Source organism: Vipera berus (assembly GCF_964194415.1).
Source record: "Vipera berus genome assembly, chromosome: 3".
NCBI lineage: Eukaryota > Metazoa > Chordata > Lepidosauria > Squamata > Viperidae > Vipera > Vipera berus.
In genome coordinates, this window is record NC_138204.1 from 76,070,321 (window position 1) to 76,091,498 (window position 21,178).

At 40.0% G+C, this 21,178-nt stretch overlaps 1 protein-coding gene across 1 annotated transcript in view; it reads left to right on the plus strand.

Moving 5' to 3' along the window:
• Nucleotides 1-278: 278 nt before the first annotated feature.
• The window catches only part of GIPC2 (GIPC PDZ domain containing family member 2), a 29,330-nt gene continuing 8,430 nt past the window's right edge, over nucleotides 279-21,178 (plus strand). Inside the window, exons 1-4 of the mRNA XM_081326073.1 lie at nucleotides 279-558; nucleotides 15,488-15,673; nucleotides 18,027-18,207; nucleotides 20,072-20,181. Coding sequence (XP_081182199.1) covers nucleotides 280-558; nucleotides 15,488-15,673; nucleotides 18,027-18,207; nucleotides 20,072-20,181 — 756 coding nt within the window. The 5' untranslated portion in view covers nucleotide 279. The remainder of the gene's footprint in view (nucleotides 559-15,487; nucleotides 15,674-18,026; nucleotides 18,208-20,071; nucleotides 20,182-21,178) is intronic.

The window sequence follows — 21,178 nt, forward strand, 5'->3', positions numbered from 1 at the left end:
GTCATTGCGACGACCCTCTACAATTCAGCGGCTGACACAAGCGGCACCGAAGAGAAAAAAAGAGACCCTCGGGCGCGAAGTAGCTGCCGGGCCCAAAGGCCCGTCGCCCATTGGCTGTCGCCTGCTTAGCCTACCCTGCTGGGCGATGGCTAAAAAGCGGGAGGTGCGCCGCGAGCTCGCGCCCGAGCGGGCAGAGTTCAACCAAGTGGCGCCGCCGCTCCGCCACCAGCGGCGCACAGGTGCTTCTGGCCACTGGCTTAGGGCGGGCGGGCTGGGAAGATGCCTCTGGGGCTGAGGAGAAAGAAGAAAGGCAAATCCAGGGAGACCTCCACGCTGGTGGACGGCGAAGCTCCCCCGGCGCGAGGGCGAGGCGACGACGAGGTCGGGGCCGGCGCTCGTGCCGGAGCGGGGGGCGCCACAGCCCCGCGCGGTCCCGTCCGCTTGGTCTTCCACGCCCAGCTGGCGCACGGCAGCCCCACGGGGCGCGTGGAAGGCTTTGGCAGTGTGAAGGAGCTTTACGCCAAAATCGCTGAGGCGTTCCGCATTTCCCCGGCCGAGGTAGGTGGCCGCCGGTGGTGGTGGTGGTGGTGATGTGTCACCCAGGTCTTAAGTTTCCCTCTCTTTCTACTGTAATGACTGTAACCCAGGGGTCCGTCAGATGTCCATGTTCCTGTTCAGAGTATGTTAAAAGCCAGGCAACCGAATTGAGTGCTGCTTTCTGTTTAAGCCCAAGGATCTACTTTTGAGGAGATGCGGATTGCAGCCTTTAGGATTTCCAATAATTTTGTGCGCTGTATTTTTTTTTTATTTTTTTTTATACTCGGCAAAGTCAAGTTTTCCTCAAGTTGAGTTTAATTCCTGGTGACTTATGAATATATCTCCATGTAGATTTCTGCCTGTCATATATGTGTCTATTTTCAACCTTTTAGGTTTTTTTTATTATCCCACCTTTCTTAATATAACATCTAGCACTGAAGCTTTATTAGGACAGGAGAGCTGAGTTTTTATGCGTAGTTTTAGGCACAGAAGCCAAATGGGTCACTTTGGGTTAGTACCAAGAAGGTACTGGCAAGCCACTTTGGGGCTATTAATTTAATTTCTTTTTTAACTTTTGTATCATTGTATTTTATTGTTGTTAGCCGCCCTGAGTCCTTCGGGAGATAGGGCGGCATATAAGTCCCAATAATAAATAAATAAATAAACTTTCAAAAATGTTATCAAGCAAACTGTATGGCTCTCTCCATGTAGTTGTATGGACTCAAGGTTGACTTGAAGGCATGCATATGGACACAGACACACACATACACACACATACACACACACACACCCCACACACCCATCTGATATATGGAATGGAAGTACTGAAGCCTACTTACGATGCCTAAGTGGAAAATCTGAAGGATATTTTAATCTCAAAACTTCAACAAATAGAAGTAAGTATTAAACACATCACAATTACCAAATGAAAAAGTACTTCTTTCTCACATGTGAACTGCATAAACAACTTCTTTTCCTTCCCTTCCATCTATACCTATCCCACCTTGCCTCAAATTAAGTAATGTATTAATTCAGCCACTCTATGCATCTGATGATGTGAGCTGTAATTCACAAAAGTTATTCTTTCAGTAAAGTGTATTAGTTAGAAAAATGCTATGATGGTCCTTTTGGTTTTTGTAGTGTTTCCTGGGATTAACCCATTTAGTAATAAATGCTCTTGATTAATTTGTGTTCTGTTAATGGTGGTATTGAATCTGTTGCTTTTGATCAGTTGATTCATCCTGCCTAAAGCTTTAGTGTCGCTTGTAGCTTTGTTGTAATAGAAAGATACTATTCAGATATCTGGCTGAGTGATTTGTATTTTATTCTACAGATCTGTTTCCTGTAATGCTTGCAAAACTTAGACACAAAGCTGCTTCTTGATTTATTCAAATTCTACAATAGTTCCATATTTGTGGCTCAGAGCACTGTAAAAGAAGCAATTCTTAACACATGTAATTATATTCCTAGCTACAAGTATCATTTTACCCTAGGCATTCAACTTACAATGGTATCTTATTTATTCCCACGAGGAACAATAAAGCTTTGAAAGAGAGAAGTTTCTTTATTGATAAAAAAAGTTCAGAAGGTATTTCACACCAGACAGTTTGGAACATGGCACTGTTGTACTTAGTTTCGTGCACACAAAATGAAAAAAGGCCCTTTCTTTGATATTCTTAGTAAACTAGAATAAAGGGGACCAATACGTTGATGCCTAATTAATATTTTTATGAGGTTTAGATGAAACATTTTTTTGAAAATAAAAAAACCCAACTTTTGTTGTTCAAGAATTCATTTGTGACAGATGAGAGAGAAAAAGATAAAAAAATGTTTGGGTTACATTATTGGGCAGAAACATTTGTTTTGAACAGAAATCTATCCCCCTGCAATTCAAAATGAAAAGGATACAAGAATTTAGGTGTGAATATCCACATTTTTTTTTGAGTGTGGGATGCTCTCTGTCTCGGTTATTTTCTTGGAGGCATTTTATCACCCAACTAGGTATCATCAATGCTAGAAGGGAGTGGGTTTTAATCTCTGTTTATATACAAATGGCTTAGCCTGTCACTATTGGTGAGAGTGCTCTTGGTAGTTCCTTGATTAGCTCTTCAGAGAGCCAAGAGACCACCAAGGTCCCCCACAGTTGAACCTTGAGCTACAAATAGTCTATTCTATTTACTAGAGATTGGCCAGAAGTTTTGCACTTGCTCACACATTATTTATTTTGGAGTATTGGACTGTACTAAATCATTTTGTAATGTTTAATATACAAACATGCAAACATTAATGTTAGCAGTTCAGCTTGACCGACAGCAGTCTTTGCTCCTTAAGCAAATCAAGGCAAGAAACTTTATGATGGAATTAATGCTTGCATATTGGAAATTGTGATGAATTGGTTTGGTTCTTGGATAAGCATAGTGGGCCTTCTGTGTTTATGAATTTTCTAGAGCAGGGCTTTTCAACCTTTTCACCCATTGTAACAGTTTTAGGATATGGCAACATCCAAGTACCACCAGTTGCTTAGCAAGGTGTCAAAAACTTGATGACCAAAGGAAAAAAGTGATAAAGTACAGGTAGTCCTTGACTTACAACAGTTCTCTTAGTGACTGAAGTTACAGTGGCACTGAAAAAAGTGCCCCCCAAGCCACAGCCGAGCAAGATGCCTGCCTGCCTGGCGGCGCTCTTCCTCCTGTCTGAGGTTTTCATTGTTCTGAGCATTTCTGTGGAGGATTGGCAGCGAGGGTTGGGGTGGGGGGGTATTTGGTTTTTATTCCCCCCCATCTGCTGGGTGGTTGCAGCAAATTTTGGTCACATGACCCTGGGACATTGTGACCGTCATAAATATGAATCAGTTGCCAAGCATCTGAATGTAAATCACAAGACCCTGGAGATGCTGCAACATTCCAGCTGATCGACACTTCTGTGCTCAGCAGAAGCGCCAGGATCAGCACCAAACTCCACCTGGATCCTGGTGTTGATCCTGGCTTTTCCACTGAGCCCTGACGGCCCCGAAGAAGCGCTGATCCTGGTGCTTCCGTTGAGCCCTGACAGCCCTGCAGCTCCAGCCATCTCTCGCTCAGGCTTGTGCGGTGCTGCCACTGGTTCAGCTCATTCTCCTCCCCCTGTTCTAAAGAATGTTAATACACACTGGCTTTGTTGGCTGACCTGGAGAGGATCGAGGCTCTGCAGAAATGTTTTAAATTTTTTTGTTTCTATTTGTTTCTTTTTCCTCGTACATGCCAAATTGATTACTGTTTAATTTCTATTATTTCTTACCTACCAAAAAAAAAGACAAAAAAGAAGTGGTATACTACAAAGAAAATGATGACCAATGCAAAGATGACCAAATAATTCATTGGATAATCCACTGGTGGATAATTGCTTGAATATAAAGAGCAATAGACTCAGTTAATTGGGTTAGGAAGTCTCACAGTTCTTTCTAGTGGCAAAAGCAAGTCAAATGGAAATAGCTGGATGGTAAAAACAGACTTTCAATTACGGCAGATATAGTTGAGACAACTACCGGTAAGTGTATGCCACATGTACTACATGTGTGATGGGAGTATGTTTTTTCAATCATGAAAGAGAAGGATCTGAATTTCAGAAAAACAGGCATATAACATTATGGGACATTAACATTGTGACATTAACCTGCTGAGAAAAAAAATGAAAGAAGAGGAGGTTAGGAAAGTGCTATATGCCTCATGTATATATGTTCTTTTTAATATTTAATTTAGTTTCCTGAGCCAGATTGGGATAGTTCCATGTTCGGATCTATTCAGCTACAATTTCATATCTTGGATGATTTTCATGTTGAAGTTATCAATAAAACAAAACAAGCTGCCTCTGTTTTTATGTACAAACAGTACAGTTGTCATTCAAAATACTTATTGTTACTGAAGCTTGTGCCCTTTCATCGGACTCCTGAATTAAACAAATAAGCCAATTTACTTTATTCATCTTGTTTTATGAATGTTGAAACACATCATGCCAAGGTCTATTCCAACTTTTTCAAAGTAAATGATGTGAAGTATTTATAGTATTAAATATGTTAATGCAAATGACTATTGTTACATGAATATAAGACATATTAGTCAGAATGTACTGTACTATTTTGCACTACACATTTGAGAATTGTTAGACTTAGCAGAATGATTAGGCTGCATCCATATATTGTCACCATAGATTTGCTTGGTTTTGGAATATTGTAATGTGTGAGTCTTTGACTTAATGAACAAACCATTGCTTAGAACAATATATGAACCAGACTGCTCTCACTGATGATTAACTCAAATATCGGATTCATATTTTAATGTAATGTTCTTATTTTTATTGGAAATAAATATGAATTAAAATATTAATGCAGTTATCTGTTTTAATTAACACAAATTCTACTGGAGGCTCAGGTTGATTTATGTATGATTTATTTGATTTATATATGATTTCATTATGACACCTTTATAACTTTATTTACTTCTTTTTTGAAATACAGTAGCTACGTGCAACTTTTATTACTAAGGCAAAGTATGAATAACTCTGGTTTAATTCTTTACTACTATAAATGTAGCTACGTGCAACTTTTATTACTAAGGCAAAGTATGAATAACTCTGGTTTAATTCTTTACTACTATAAATGTGGATCCTTGTATACCCTGTAGGGATCACTGCATTTACTAACATGTTACTAATTCTTTATAAAAGTAAGAACGAATGCCTTGTGGAAAATAATCTGTCTATACTCAGTTCCATTAGTTAATTAAACAGTGTTGCTTTCATTCCCTTAATACACCTATCTTTCCTCTTCTCCTTTCTTGCTAAACCTTCCTTGTTTGTTCAGCCTCCAATAATTATTTTTCTATATTTGATGTGAGGTAGTCTTGAATTTACCACACACAACTGATGCATGTGCATTTCTTTCTGTGACCTATTGAACTAGCAATTCACTTCTGGGTTATTATTTTCAAATTATAAGTGGAAAGGTTTTATTTTATTAAGATTTCACTCAATAAGGACTAAGCGAAGACTCTATTTTGTATCTCCAGAATCACTTAGGTACCAACATTGAATGAAATAAAATAAATAAAATTTGGGACGATTGTATATTGCAACAATATAGGGAGAATATAACTTGAATTATTTAGCCGCTTAAAACAATTCAGATATAAAATATACTGTCTGCTGCTCAGGTTAGGGAAGAAGAAGTCAATCTTCTAGAATGGGGATGTCAAACTGCCGGGCCCACCCCATTGCCGGCAATGGGAAAAAAGTCACGATACGTTGTGATGCGTCACGTGACATTGCAAATTTGACACCCCTGTTCTAGAAGCAGTACTTTAATTACTGGATATTGTGAGCCCAGTGTAAATGATTTGCCAATGGGCTAAATCAGGGGTGTCAAACTCAATTTCATTGAGGGCCGCATCAGCATTGCGGTTGCCCTCAGGGGGCCGGGTGGGTATGGCCAGGGTGGGCGTGGCTAGAGTGCGTATGGCCTACTGGGTGGGCATGGCCAGCTCTACATTGTTCGCATCAAGGGTGCCTATGGGGGCCTGGGCAGGAGTGGGACAGATCTGAGGGTCTCTGGCAGGAGGAGGGTCTCTGGGCCAGGGCCAAGGCAATGGGGGCCGTTCCCTGTTTCCAGGATGGCTTCGCGGGCCACATGAAACCACTTTGCGGGCCGCATCCGGCCCCCGGGCCTTGTGTTTGACATGTCTGGACTAAATGTTTTTGTGAATGGGATATTCTATTTTAGGCTTTGGAACTTCCAGCTGAATTCAGACTGCTCTGTGTATAAATATTTGCACTATGTATCACACACTCCTATTTCAGAGATACAGAGTTTCTTATTCACTTCATATGTTCTTTATTATGCTATCTATCAAATAGTTTGCAATGACATCTTAAGAATGACACTGACATTTTGAGACTAAAACAGCACTATTAGCGTTGATTTATCTTACCTATGCATTGCCCAACAAACTACAACAGTTGAGGCAAAGCAAAGCAAAACCCAGAAAAACACTGAACCACGCTTGTCTGAAATGGTATGGGTATAGGAGAGTTTCCTGCTTGAGCAGCGGGTTGGACTAAAAGGCTTCCAAAGTCCCTTCCAACTTTGTTATTCTGTCACACTATAATTCAATGCAATATAGCAGCCAGCTAGGCTGAGAACCTACTGATTGCTATGTTTTAAAACATTGATTGATTGAATGCTTGACTGTCAGAACAATTTGTACTTAAATTACTTGGTATGAGTGTGAAGAAAAATATTTTGCTTATTTACCGCTATGGATGAGGCTGTCGGCAGGCCCAGAGGAAGAGAGAGAGGCTTTTGGAGGAGTTGGTGGCGGTGGCAGCAGCGTGCTCCAGGGGCGAAAAGAAGCAAGGCCTCTTTAAGGAAAGGGTGGAAGAGTCAGCATCAGAAAAAGGAAAGAAGGCGAGGTTGTCAGAATACAAGCTAACTTGAGGGCTAATCCACATGGAGCCCCATTTCCATCTGTCCTGTTTGCCATCGTTCACTCCCTAGAGACTAAAATGGACAATATGAAATTTGAGCGGGCCCCGAACAAGGAGTATATATCGGAGGTGGTCACCCTTTGAGAGCTGTATGCAATGAAATTTCATTTTGATGTATGCCGATTGGTGTACATTCAAAGTGACAATAAAGTTATCATCATCATCATTGTATAGAAGTGGAACTCAACAGGAAAATTGTATAACCACTAATCAAAGTTCTTGCTTGACTGAAACTCTTCCTAGAGGGAAGTACCGTATATAAAATTGGCTCATGCGGAGGCTGAAGTCTGCTTATGCTGCTCAGTTGCAGTTTTAAATAGAGTCACATCGTCTCAGATTTCTAAATATCACATTTCTGTCCTATTGCTGGTTTTATCTAGTCATAAGGGTAAAACCAGTTATAAGATGATTACTTACACTTACTTACAGGTCAACATTCAAAGAAAGCTTTTTTTCCCCCTTAAAAAAAGGTATCAGGAATATGATATTAATAAGGATTAGTAGAGCTTAGCAACACTAACAGTTGGGAAACTTGGAAACTGTATATTGTATCCTTCCTACCAGTTTCTCAGTATAGTATTTGATGCTTCACCCTATCTTTCAGATTCACGGTTAATAGTAGAATACAAGAAATGTTTGCAAGTTAGTGTATCGGATATATCCGATATGTACTGTAACTGTGATATGCTAGCTACATGAGAATCTTGCTTTTTATCTCTGCAAACACAAGTGAAAAAAGAAAAGTTGTGACCTTTCATTTGAGATGATACCTGAAATATTTAAACATTTTGCATTTAAAGTTTTCTTTTCTTTTTTTAATTTAGGCATAGTAATCATAAGTGGGCACGATCTCAGTTGCCTTTCAAAATATTTTCCCAAAATAATATGCAAAAGATAGCATTTTAAAAACAAAATATTCCAATTAACATTAATGAGGAAAGCACCTTTCAAATCAACTCCTTAAATTGAATTCCTTTGAAGGTTTTGATTTTTAAAACTTTATAACTTTTTTTTTACTTTTAGCCCTTCCAGGTTATGATGAACTTGAAATATATAATTTAAAGCCATTTAGCCAGTACTACATTCGGCAATCCGTATTACAAAATCCTAAAGCAGTATAAAATAAAATACTGAAAATGGCTTTTTTTAAAAATGGACACCATGATGGTATGCCATGGCCCAAGTAGGGAGGCCAGGCACAGACCTGCCTGGAGGAGGATCCAGGGGCCCAGTTAGTGTGGATGGTACACCGGGCTCCTTAGAGACCTGGGCAGTGGAAGACAAGTGCCCAGCCTGGCCCTCAAGCTCTTGAGGCACCAGGACCCTGCAGCCTAGCCCAGCCCTGCTTCCTTGAGGGGGCACCTGGCCATGCTTACCCCCTTGAGGCTGCTGCTTTTGTGCTCACTCTCCTTGGCCAGACTAGGATTCCCAGGCTGGAGGAGAGCAGAGGGGTGGTGGGGCTCCTGCTTGACGGGGCTGCTGCTGCTGGTGCTGCCGCCATGGGGCAAGATGAGGTGAGACAGGTGCCAGGGGTGGCCTGGCTGCAGGGCCTCAAGTTGCACAGGTGCAGTGCACATGGAGTGGTGCCGAGTGGGGGTGGGGTGGGGGGCGGAAGGCGGGATGAGATGGTGAGCTTTAAATGGCATCCTGACTCTGGTAGAGGGCAGCTCCGGGGCTGGGTTCAGGCAGGGTAGAGTAGGTAAAGGAGTCCCAGCTGCTTCTTGGGGCTGGGAATTCCCTGCCCTTCCCATTCACTGGGCCATCTGAGATGTAGCGGTGGGTGGGAGGATCTCATGTGTGCAGCCAGAGCTGGAGGATGAGGTTTGATGGTGCCCCCCCCGCCACACTCGCCAATTCCTGTGAACACACCTAGGGAGAGCGCCTAGCCAGGCTGTGATGGATCAGGGCCCAGATGGCAGGGGCTGGCCTCTCGCCATCTCCAGGGTGGTCCCATGGGCCAGATCTAAACCAATTGTGGGCTGGATATAGACTGAGGGCCTTGAGTTTGAAATGTCTGGCATAAAGGAATCCTAATCCTTTTTTCTTTGTCTAACAGCTGGACTTAGATATTCTGTTTCTTTTTCACTTTTCAAATAATTTATTTTATTTGAAATCTTGGATAACTAGGATATTACTATGTAGTTTTGTAGTCCATAACTTTGGTTCAGAACAATAAACACAAGAGAAAGTTTATAAACTGTTTTATAAAGAAGGAATGCAAGAACATCTGAATAAACAATTACTCAACACTGGGAGTCCTCAGTGAGAAAGAAACTCAAGATAAGAGGGATCAGAGGAGAGGGCAAAGAGGCAGAGCGATAGTCGGGCAGACTTTCAAGATTCTATTATTATACCCTAGAACAAAGGTCCCCAACCCCTGGTCCATGCATTGGCACTGGTCCGCAACATGCCAGCAACTGGTCCGCGCAAACAAACGAAGCTCCATCTGTGGGATGCAGGTAGCATACAAAACCACATCTTCTCCAGTCTGTGGAAAAACCTTTCTCCACAGAACCAATCCCTAGTGCCCAAAAGGTTAGGAGCCACTGCCGTAGAGCGACAAAAGTCCTTTTGTGGTCTGTCTTCTTTCATGCTTGATATTTACCCAGCCTACTAATCTATAAATTATGTTTTATAAATCATCCGTTCACATGATATATTAATAGAAAATCACATTATGGCTTTGTGCCACGCTTCAGCCCATCCTAAATATTTTGATTGGTTTTCTCAATAACTAACATTAACAGTGTTAATAATTGCTACTGTTAATATGGTAATTAAAGGGGGCGTGATGGCTCAGCAATTGAAGACATTGAGCTTGTTAGCCAGAAAGCTGACAGCCAGGTTTGAGACCTGAGCGCCATGCAATGGGGTGTGCTCCTGTTTCTTGCTCCAGCTCCTGCCCACCTAGCAGATCAAAAGCATGCAAATGTGAGAAGATAAAGAGGTACCACTTCAGTGGTAAGATGACAGCATTCCATGTGTATAGTCATTGGTGTATAGTCACGCTGGCCACATGACCATGCAAATGTCTTCGGACGATGCTGGCTCCCTTCACTAAGAAATGGACATGAATGCTCCTAGAATTGGGACATGACTGGACATGGAAAAGCTTTACCTTTAATAAGGTGATTATCATTGTTAAGAAGGTGAACTACCTTATATACCATGCTTCCCCGAAAGTAAGACCTATGCCGAAAATAAGCCCTAGCTTGATTTTTGGGGGTGGGCCTAATACAAGCCTTACTCCAAAAATAAGCCCTGGGGTGGCGGGGGTGGAGGTGCCCCACATGCCCTGCACTTACTTACCATTGCAGCTAGGCCTCCCTTGAATCGACGCCTGTCTTGCCTCGCCAGCCCACTTCTGCGGCGCCCCTCGGCCTGCGTTTCACCATCAGAGGCTTTCTGGAAAGGCCTCTGCAGCTGAGAACCAAGCTACAGATTCAATTCGTAGCTTGGTTCTTTGCTGCAGAAGCCTTTCTAGAAGGCTTCTGTCAGCAAAATGCAGGGCGGGGGGCATTGCACGCGCCAATCCAGAGCTCCATTTTCAGCTGCAGAGGCATTTCCTTCAGCCGCAGAAGAAGCGGGCCAGCTGGGTGGGGCTGTTGGTGCCCTCGCAGCTGAGGTTAGATTGTGGAAAAGTCACCCTCCGAAAATAAGACCTGGTGTCTCTTTTGGAGGCAAAAAAAAAAAAAGTCCGGGTGTTATTTTCAGGGAAACACAGTATATATCCTTTGCTTTGATTTTTTTTAAAAAATGTATTAGATGCATACTTTGCTTGTCATTCATTGAGAATGAAGACATATATTCCTCCTAGCTATCCCACTAAAATAGGCTGAGCTGTGTAGGAGTGACTAGTTTCCAAGCTCAAGAGTATACTAGATCTGGGCTTATCGTTTGGGTGGTCATATAAACCTATTTAATAAATAAATAGAAATCTCCCTAGCTCTGGTCCAGCACTTTAAAGACTACACCATTCAGACTCTAAATATGGATATTGATATAGATATATGGATAGATTTACTGTTTAGGCAACTGATGAACTATAGTTCACAATAACTTATGCCATAACTGAATACTATAAGATTCTTAGGTTTGCTATAGCTCTAGAATTTTTCCCCCAATATACTTTGGAATCTCGAAAAAAAAATGAAGACCTCCCACTCTTCAGAGATTGACCTACACAGTAATATTCCCTAATGTGTGTTTTACAGCCTGGTAAATTTAGAACACATTAAGTTTTAAATTAAGAAAAATGAAGGTGAAAGTAGCAATTAGTACATATATGCCACTGATAAAATAATGAAGATTTGGGGGTTTATACAACAAATGAGTCAATTTTCAACTGTCCGGGGCTCGGGTGAGATAATGCAGCCAAAATTATCAAATTATCAAAATCCAAACTATATAGTGTATGCACAATGAAGGTCATTGTTTATGCAGTAGAACTATGCATTGGCAGGCAGATGGCCTTTTTTCCTTTGACGTATGTACACACCTTGATTCATATTGAAATAAATGCACAGTATGTAGCTCATTTTGAAAGGATGGAACTTTTTTAATAAGCAACTCAACACTTTACGATTTACTGCAGGAAGTACAAAGTTTATTGCAGATTAAAACCCCTAGTTGAAGAATAACTTCTGATGAAATACCTTGCTCTTAAATGTAACAGATAGAAGCCTTGGAGTGAAAGATGATGTAGTTAAATTAAATGCTTTTTTATTCTGTTCCTTTTTAATTATATAAATAAATATTATTATGAAGCCATTACTTTCAAGATTTTCTTTACCATACATAAGACTGTAACATTTATGAACTAAAAAGTGTCTTAAGTGCTGATACGATGTAGCATATAAAAAGTTGGACTTAATCTTCAGGAATTAGGTAGAATTTTAGGTTTATTATTAGCATTTTAATAAAAGGGGAAATGGTCATTTTAGCATGCCATTCCATGCCTCCTTTTGAAGTTTAAGAAACCATTTTTTCCTTTGTGCCAAAGCCATTTCCTTTGATGTGCAAAAACTAGCCCTTTCAAGGACTGCTGATCACACATTAGAGCTGTAGTCTGGAGTCCTTGAGTGTTGCAGGTGTTAAAGAAACAAATCTGGGAGGGAAAGGAGGGGATGCATTATGTTTTAGCAATGTCTATCTTTTCTGATGTCCTAATCAATATCTTCACCGTTTGGTTGCTTTCTGTCACATACAGTATGTAGAATGTATCTATGATTTGTTTCTGCACCCTACATAAAAACATGGCACCACCTTTTGCTTTGTCTGAAGTCCTTCTGGTTGCTATTGTTGGGAGGTAGGGTGAAAAGGCCATTTTGCAACAGTATTGGGTATTTTTCAAATTTAGGGACTTAGTTGTTTCCAGCTTCATGCCAACTTGGGGGCCTGAGTTTGATGGGCAACTATTTGAGTGCTCATCTAGGACTGCCGCATGGCATCCTTCATGGATCATATCAGTCATGGGACATGTGACAGCTGGCAAAGGGTGAGTTCATCCCTACATCTTCAAAGAAGGTGGACAACCAAAGAGCCAATGGAAGATAAATACTAGCTGGTATTCCCTGGGAGAGAACACACAACAAAATGAGACAGAGGAGAAACACACTCCTGGGGGAGCCCATTGGAGTTCATCACCCAGTTGTGGGCCAGGGAAGTCTATTAGTCCAGTAAGGAAATGCTTATACTATCTACAGGAAGTGGACAAGGTATACTGGGTTCCTCTCATGGGAAGAAAGGTGTCCAAAGTGAGGCTTCTTTGATTTATGACTAGTGGCGGCAGTCAGAGCACAAATTGAGCAGCACCATTCCTGTCAGTTGGACTTTGGATCCTGTGGGCTGAGTGACATGTCACCCAGATGATAGTTCAAATAATAATAATAATGTTGTTGTTAGTTGCGAAGTCGTGTCCAACCCATTGCGACCCTGTGGACAATGTTCCTCCAGGCCTTCCTGTCCTCTACCATCTTCTGGAGTCCATTTAAGCTCACTCCTACTGCTTCAGTGACTCCATACAGCCACCTCATTCTCTGTCGTCCCCTTCGTCTATTGCCCTCAATCTTTCCCAGCATTAGGCTCTTCTCCAGTGAGTCCTTCCTTCTCATTAGGTGGCCAAAGTATTTGAGTTTTAGCTTCAGGATCTGGCCTTCTAAAGAGCAGAATAATAATAATAATAATAATAATAATAATAATAATAATAATAATAATAATAATAATAATAATAATAATAATAATAATAATGATTATGCTGCCCTCCATCACTCCCATTGAAGTGCCACCGCTGTCCTACTTCTGAAGAGATGAGGATTACCTGACTCCTGTCTTGTGTCCTCCGGGGATGAGCCACGGGGAGCAAAGTGGAAGTGCAGATTCATGTGGCCACACTCGTCTGTAGATCCCTCACCCAACAGCGAAAGAGCTTTTATCAGCTCTGATAGTTCCGATGAGATATTTGAGAGGCAGCATGTGGGCATTGTGGGGGCAGGGGAAGCCTCAAGGCCTGCTTATTCTGAGAGAAGCAAATAGACTACAAACTCTGGAAAACAAAAACAGCATGAAAAGCTAGCACAATTGAAAGCATCCGACACCCACCACGGGAGCAGCTGGACTGTTCTCTGTCAGAATTATTGCAAGCTTATTTAGAAAAATTCCAGCAGGCTTATTAGGATTCTGGAAACTTTCCAGATCAAATTGGAATGAGTAAGAAACAAGCTATTTCTTTAAATAGAAACTGGCAAATATTTTTGGATAACTCTGGTAAACAGAATAAGAAACTTTTAATTGTTGTCAGCTAAAACTTTTGAAACTTTTTTTGGTGAAAGAGGAAAAATTAAATTAAATTAATTTGTTTATACCTGCCAGAACAAAGGAGGAAGTTACTTATTTTTACTTTGTCTTTTTCTCTTCTTTTTCTTTTTCATTGCACTTATTATTTTTTCTAGTATGTATTAGTTTCATCTGTATAATGTAATTGTTTTAAAAAAGACTTATTCAAAATTGTGTTTTAATTAATTTTAATTAATTAAATTTGCATAGAATAAAAACTGCATTTTTTTAAAAAAAAGGAAAAGTGAACAAATTAAAGAAATGTGATGTAAAGAAAGAAATAGAAAAGACAGAAGAAAGAGAGAAAAAGAAAAAAAAGTATATGAATCGGCTTCCTTCCTTCTTCATAGCAGTTATAAATGCATTTATATTTTCCAATGTTGTATCTTAAATAATAATTATAGCATAATAATGATAGGATATTGCATTATTTTGGTTTATTGCACAGTCAGCCAGAAGTTCAGAATGAATTTGGCATTTCAGTCTGCCTACCAAGTCCTTCTCAAGAGCATATTATTACAATTATAATAATTACAAAAGGCATATGATCTAAATATCTCAATGTATTCTGTACCATGTCATAGGAACCATACAATTGGATCCTGTTGTTCTGTACCAGACTGCTACCGGCCCTGCAGAAAAGGCAGGGACAACCCCTTTACAAACGGCAAGAGGCTGGAATTAAGCCTGCCAAATTTATTAACATAAAACAGAGCAAAACAAGACACCAACCATGAAACAGGAGCTATGAAACAGGAACTAATCAAGCGGTTGCCTTCAGCAAACCAGCCCTCCCACGCATTCCCCTTTTATACAGTTCAGGGCGTGGCTTCTCTCTGCCTCCTTCCGAGGTGCCCCATTGCCTTCCTCTGTTTACTCCTGACTGACTGCCTCCTGCGTCGGGCATCCTTGAACAGGGCCAGCTGTGGGTCATCTTCATCCACGCTGTCAGGCTCACACAGCTGGGTCTCCGTCGTGACCAGGTGGGAGGGGCCTGGCTGAGGGCTCTCATCAGCAAGATCTTCAACCATCTCAGCAAGCTCTTCAACACCCCCCTCCTCCTCTGAGTCGTCCGACCCAACTGCCGAACCCACAGGCTGACCCTGAATCACAACACCTGTGGGCTAAGGGACATGTCACCCAGGAGTGGTACTAGGCTAGGAATTCTCGTGCAGCATATTATTTCAGTAGTTGTTGACTTTTGGTGTTCTGGAAGGACCTTATTTTAAATAGCATTTTTTTTTACTTTGTGATATAATCCTTACAGGAATTTGGGGACTCATTATGAAATGTACAGTATAACATTTTTACAGCAGCAGCAGTATATTGAATTATTTCTTTTTATATCAAATAGCAATCATTCTGCTTACTGCAGTAAAGCTTGGCAATAAGTCACAGGCTTTGGGTATTGAATGGATTTTGTAATTAATACACATTTGAGTTAAGAAATCACAATAATACATAGCATGGTGATTTCTCTAGAATACTGTAACTTGCACTTGCTGCCATTGGACAATTATTTAGGTGTCGTATGATTTCAGAAAAGGATATTTCTTTGAAAAGTAATTAACATGCATCTGTTTCCCTCTTGGCTTTATAGATCATGTTTTGCACATTGAATACACACAAAATTGATATGAACAAGCTTTTGGGTGTGCAAATTGGTCTTGAAGACTTTATATTTGCTCATGTCAAAGGAATAAAAAAAGAAGTGGAGGTTTTCAAATCAGAAGATTCACTTGGACTTACCATTACTGATAATGGAAATGGATGTGCCTTCATAAAGGTAGGTTGGGGATGAAGTGAATACAGGTAGTCTTCAACGTTTGACCACAATTGAGCCCAAAATATATGTTGCTAAGTGAGAAAGTTGTTAAAGTGAGTTTTGTTCCACTTGACGACTTTTCCTGCCACATTTGTTAAGTGAATCATTGCATTTGTTAAGTTAGTAACACGGTTGTTTCCTATTGACTCTGCTTGTCATAAGGTTGCAAAAGGGGATCGCATGATCCCAGGACACTGCAACCATCACAAATATGAATTAGTTGTCAAGCATCCAAATGTAGTTCACATGACCATGAGGATGCTGTGGCAGTGCTAAGTGTGAAAAATGGTCACACGTCATTTTTTCAGTGCCGTTGTAACTTCGAGCGGTGACTAAATGAACTGTTCTAAGTTGAGGACTCCCTGTATGAGAAACATGAACATTTCATTAATTTATGAAATAAATTTATTGAAACTGTGTTGAGTAACTCCTAAAGTGAACGCCTTGAAAGCCTAATACTGACATTATTTCTTGAGTGAACACTTAGAGGAGAAGGAATATCTGACAGAGCCGTTTCTTTTTAGAAACAGAACATTTCAGTTATGAAAAAGACACCTTAGCGTATGACAAACCATATGTCTGTATGCTGTATTTTGTATGCATTTGATCCTCATTCTATCGTGATAATTTTTAATTGTCTTTAAAACACAATGATCAGGCTGACATTAAGTACATCGGCGTAATCTAGCCCATAATTTCAACAAAAACATATGTTATATTACTGAGAGTGGAGATGAGAGAGTGAGCATTTTTTTTTCTTTAGCATATTTTTTTTTACTGCTTAATAACTATTATATGTCTTTTTTCACTACTATTTGTTCTGGAAAAGTTCGTCATTTCTCCTGTCAGTTACATTTTGCTATCAAATAGTTCTTTTTCTGAGCAAGTTCTTCTCCATCCTGGTCACCTTCCTTTGGAGAGAAGCCAAGAGAGGGAAGGGCTGGAGAGTGGAAAAATCTCCCTGTTAATCATATATCTGTTAGCTTGATTTCTCATTTTTCTCTAATATTATACAGCTTGATCAGTTTATTTGTGGATCAGAAAAATGAAATAGGGTGAATTAACTCCTATTCCAGAATTTGGGCTTTGATAAGATTTAGATGATTACAACTTTCCTATAGCCATTTTTATCTTTGGGGAGGAGATGAAAATTAGATTATATTCTCTAATCCTCAGAGGTAACTTACATAGAATGAAAGGAAATTGTTAACATTTGTCTTAAAAGATACAATTTAAAAAAAATCAAAATATTGAAAATGGAGGCAAATCTGTATTCCTTTTTTAAAGTTGTCAAACGTAGAAGAATGGAAAGCTTGGCCTTCCCATAGGATCTTGATGTGTGCTGTACATTTATTATTATAGCTGTTTGGAAAGTTATGGAATATGCTTTATTGAGTAAAAATTCTGAACTGCTTTGTAGGTTTTGCAGATGTTACCTATGTAGTACCTATCGTAAGACCTACCCCAAAAATAAGCCTTAGCTGGATTTTTGGGGGTGAGCCTAATATAAGCCGTACCAAAAAATAAGCCCTAGTTTTGAGGAGAGGCACAGACCTAAAAATCAAGCTGGGGTGGGGGTGGGGGTTGGAGCTTACTGTTTCAGCCAGGCTTGCCACGCCGGCTCACTTCTTCTGTGGCCAAAGGAACAGCTTCATTCTGCTGCTGAGAATGGAGCTCCAGCCTGCATTTTGTAGTCAAAGACCTTTCCAGAAGGCCTCTGCAGCCGAGAACTGAGCTATAGATTCAATCCGTAGCTCAGTTCTTGGCTGCGGAAGCCTTCCGGAAAGGCCTTTGATGGCGAAATGCAGGCCGGAGCTCCATTTTTAGCTGCAGAAAGTAGCTGCTGCTTTGGCCGCAGAAGAAGTAGGCTGGGTGGGCAGGGCTGTTGATGCTGCTGCCGCAAGGCGAATGGAAAAGACACCCCCCCTGGTGCCTCTTTTGGAAGCAAAATAAAATAAGTCCGGGTCTTATTTTCAGAGAAACACGATAATGTTTCATCATTGGGTTTTTCCCTGCCCTTCTTTCTAACGATACTCCCAAATGTTCTGAAAATGTCTTCAAGCCAGTAAGAGCAGACTAGGGGAGGTTAGTGTAAAGATGATAGACACAGGAGACTACTGACTTTTTCTTAACTTCCTGGATATAAAGAGAATGAAAATCTCTTCTCTTGCCTATCTCCATTGGATTTTGGATAGAAGGGTCCTGGCTAAAAATGTGAGACTCTTCATGTTCATATTTGTAGTTCATAAGTTTCTGGACCAGATTATTTTTTTGTAATCTATCATAATATATGTAAAATTGTTTTTGTCTGCAGAAAATTAAAGCAGGAAGTCTTATTGACCAAATAAAAGTGATATGTGTTGGTGACCACATAGAATCTATAAATGGAAAAAGCGTAGCAGGCTATCGTCATTATGAAGTGGCTAACTATTTAAAGGACTTGAAGAAGGGTCAGACATTTACATTAAAACTGATAGAACCTATGAAATCATTTGGTGAGTGGAACATATCCACCAAAAAATTATACCAATAATCTTATTACAATAGAATAAAACTATCCTCATCACAATTAAGCTACTTAATCATAAGGTTTAAAGCTGTCTTTCCATACCTTACACTCTTACACTAATTATTATGGAGACAAGTTAACATGAAGCTCAAAAACTTTGATTTCTTTCTGGCACATACAAAAAGGGATTATCAAACCCAGCATGGTTCATGGATTGTATTAAATTTAATTTTGTTGGGCAGCCTGATTTAAAATAAAGACAGAAATTAAACAAAATAATGAAGGCAATATGCTTTCAAATTTTTCTTGTTTCAAATGTATTACGGCCCTCTCAACAATATTTTTTCAGATCTGCAAATCTACTTCAATTAATCCCTACAGCCCTTTAAGGAGGATTGAAAGAATCACCATTTACCTTTTCTTGTAATTTAGTTAATATTCAATTACACAGGCATACTGGATCTGAGTTGCAGACATTACAAATTTTCAGTAAATGTATAAATAGCTTTTCAACAATGTGGGAAATGAGATTCTTCCCTCCGCCCTGTGCGTTCCCACAGAGAGGGCCTCCTCAGGGTGCCTCCAGTCAGAGAATGTCGGCTGGTGGCCCCCAGGGGGAGGGCCTTCTCTGTGGGCGCTCCGGCTTTATGGAACCAGCTGCCGGTCGAGCTCCGGACGGCACCGGACCTTCGCTCCTTCCGACGCGGTCTGAAGACCCATTTATTTGAACAAGCTGGCCTGGTCTGATGGGGGATGTTAGGTTTTTAATGGGGTTTTTTATATTGTTATTGTCTTTATCTGGGCTATTATTTAATCCTTTTTAATTTTTGTATTTTCTATTTATATGTGCCCTGTTCACTGCCCTGAGTCCTTCGGGAGAAGGGCGGTATATAAATATAATAAAATAAAATAAATAAAATAAATAAATTCTTACTTTTAAATGGAGCAGCATCTATTTTTTCAGGAAATACAGGAGTTTCTTTGCTATGACAACTCTTACTGTCAAAGCATTGCTAGATGAGAACTATAGTGGTGTTCAGTTACTTGGTCAGTCTTACACCTGGAAGCGCAGCTTACATTTTGTGGAAGCACAAAATTAAGAGGAGAAGTCAACAAGATTTACAGCTGCATCTCCAGTAGTTTGCCTTTGCCAACTAATTTTTAGGGGGCAGATTGTCAAGTCCAAAGCTATAAAGTAGACATGTCAAACTCACGTGAGGTTGCGCAACATATCAGGACTGTTTTGCCATTGCCAGCAATGGGGTGGGTGTGGCTTCCATGTGATGTGTCTGGCCCGCAGGCCGGCAGTTTGACATCCCTGCTATAAAGTGAGGAAATTGCACATTGAAATTAAGTTGCTATTTGCTAACAACAGGTGTGGTAAAATCATATGGGTTAGACTCATATTGAGTATTTGATGTCCTTGAAAAGAGTATTGAGACTGAATCAGTTTAGTTAGACAATAGGAGAGTTCAGAACAAAACAGATTATTTTTAAGCAGTTGTGGGTGAGACAGACAAATTGATTAATATGATGATTTTTATAACCCCTGGGTTGGCAAAATAATTTTGTCTTAAAATTACTACAAGCTAGTCATTGTTGACTGAATCATAAACTTCCCAATCTACCCATCTATAAAATGTATGGGTCTCTTGGCCCCGTTAAAAATGTCTTAATGACTGCAACTGCTAAAGTAATCTCCAGCTTAAATCCAGTTCTGAGTTGAATTAATAGATTGCCAAATTTCATCCTATGAACCCTAAGTTTGGGTTTGATGTTTTTCATCTTGAAAAGAAGTATAACTATATTCAGAGTTGAATTAGAATTTGGGAAACATATATTTATTGCAGAAATTATCGAGCCAAGGTCAAAAAGTGGAAATTTTGCAGTGGAAAAAATCTGCCGAGGAAGAGAGACTCTTCGACTAAGATCCAAAGGTTCTGCTACAGTAGAAGAAATGGTGAGTTTTTAAATTCATAAATCTTTGTCCTGAAGGCAGATTTTTGTTCCAGTTTGGAAGCTGTTAAACTATAGTTATAACCACAAAGAGTGTCTTCACTCTGGTGAATTTGGCATTTGCCTCATTTCTTCCGTTGCTGCCTCCATCTATACCATTTCCAGCAATGATAGTTGCATAGCCCTTCCTTAAAACATAGATTTCAGGTTGAGGTTTGACTAAGAATAATGGTGCAAGAAGTGCAAATTTAAAGCAAAAAGTAAAGGTAAGTGGAAAGGAGACAGGAATTTTTTATTCACAGATTAAAAAAAATACTTTTCACAAGATTGTGATACAGTTTACTGTGATACCTGCACTCACTTTGGTTTTGTTATGGTGGTTTATGTCTGAAACTGGAAATTGGAAAACTGAAGTGTATTGACAGAAATACCTTTGACATGGCATTGTAATTTACCATGCTTCTTAAAAAGGAATGTATGTACAGAATAGCTGATTTTTCAAATGCTACTGAAGTTACATGAGTATCTTTTTGATAGTATTTTAGGCATTTTATATATATAGTCTTTCCTTCCGGGGACTTTCCAGATTTCCTGGAATGCAATTATACCACCCGGGAATTGCAAAAGATGTCTAGAAAGCAGGACAGGTCATCTCTTTGGGTTATGTTTATCTAAAGAAAATGCCTACAAAATGTATGTAGAATCATAACATTGCAGAGTTAGAAGAGATCATTTAGATCAGGGGTCTTCAAACTCGGCCCTTTTATGACTCGTGGACTTCAACTCCCAGAATTCCTCAGCCAGGCATGCTGGCTGAGGAATTCTGGGAGTTGAAGTCCACGAGTCATAAAAGGGCCGAGTTTGAAGACCTCTGATTTAGATCCTCAAATCCAGCCTCCCCAAAGCCTCTCCAATCTCAGCTTGCACACATTTTGCTTTGTTTGTTTTTGGTTTCAGTCTTTGCCTTCCTGCATTGTAAATTTATAATGTGTCCTGCATTC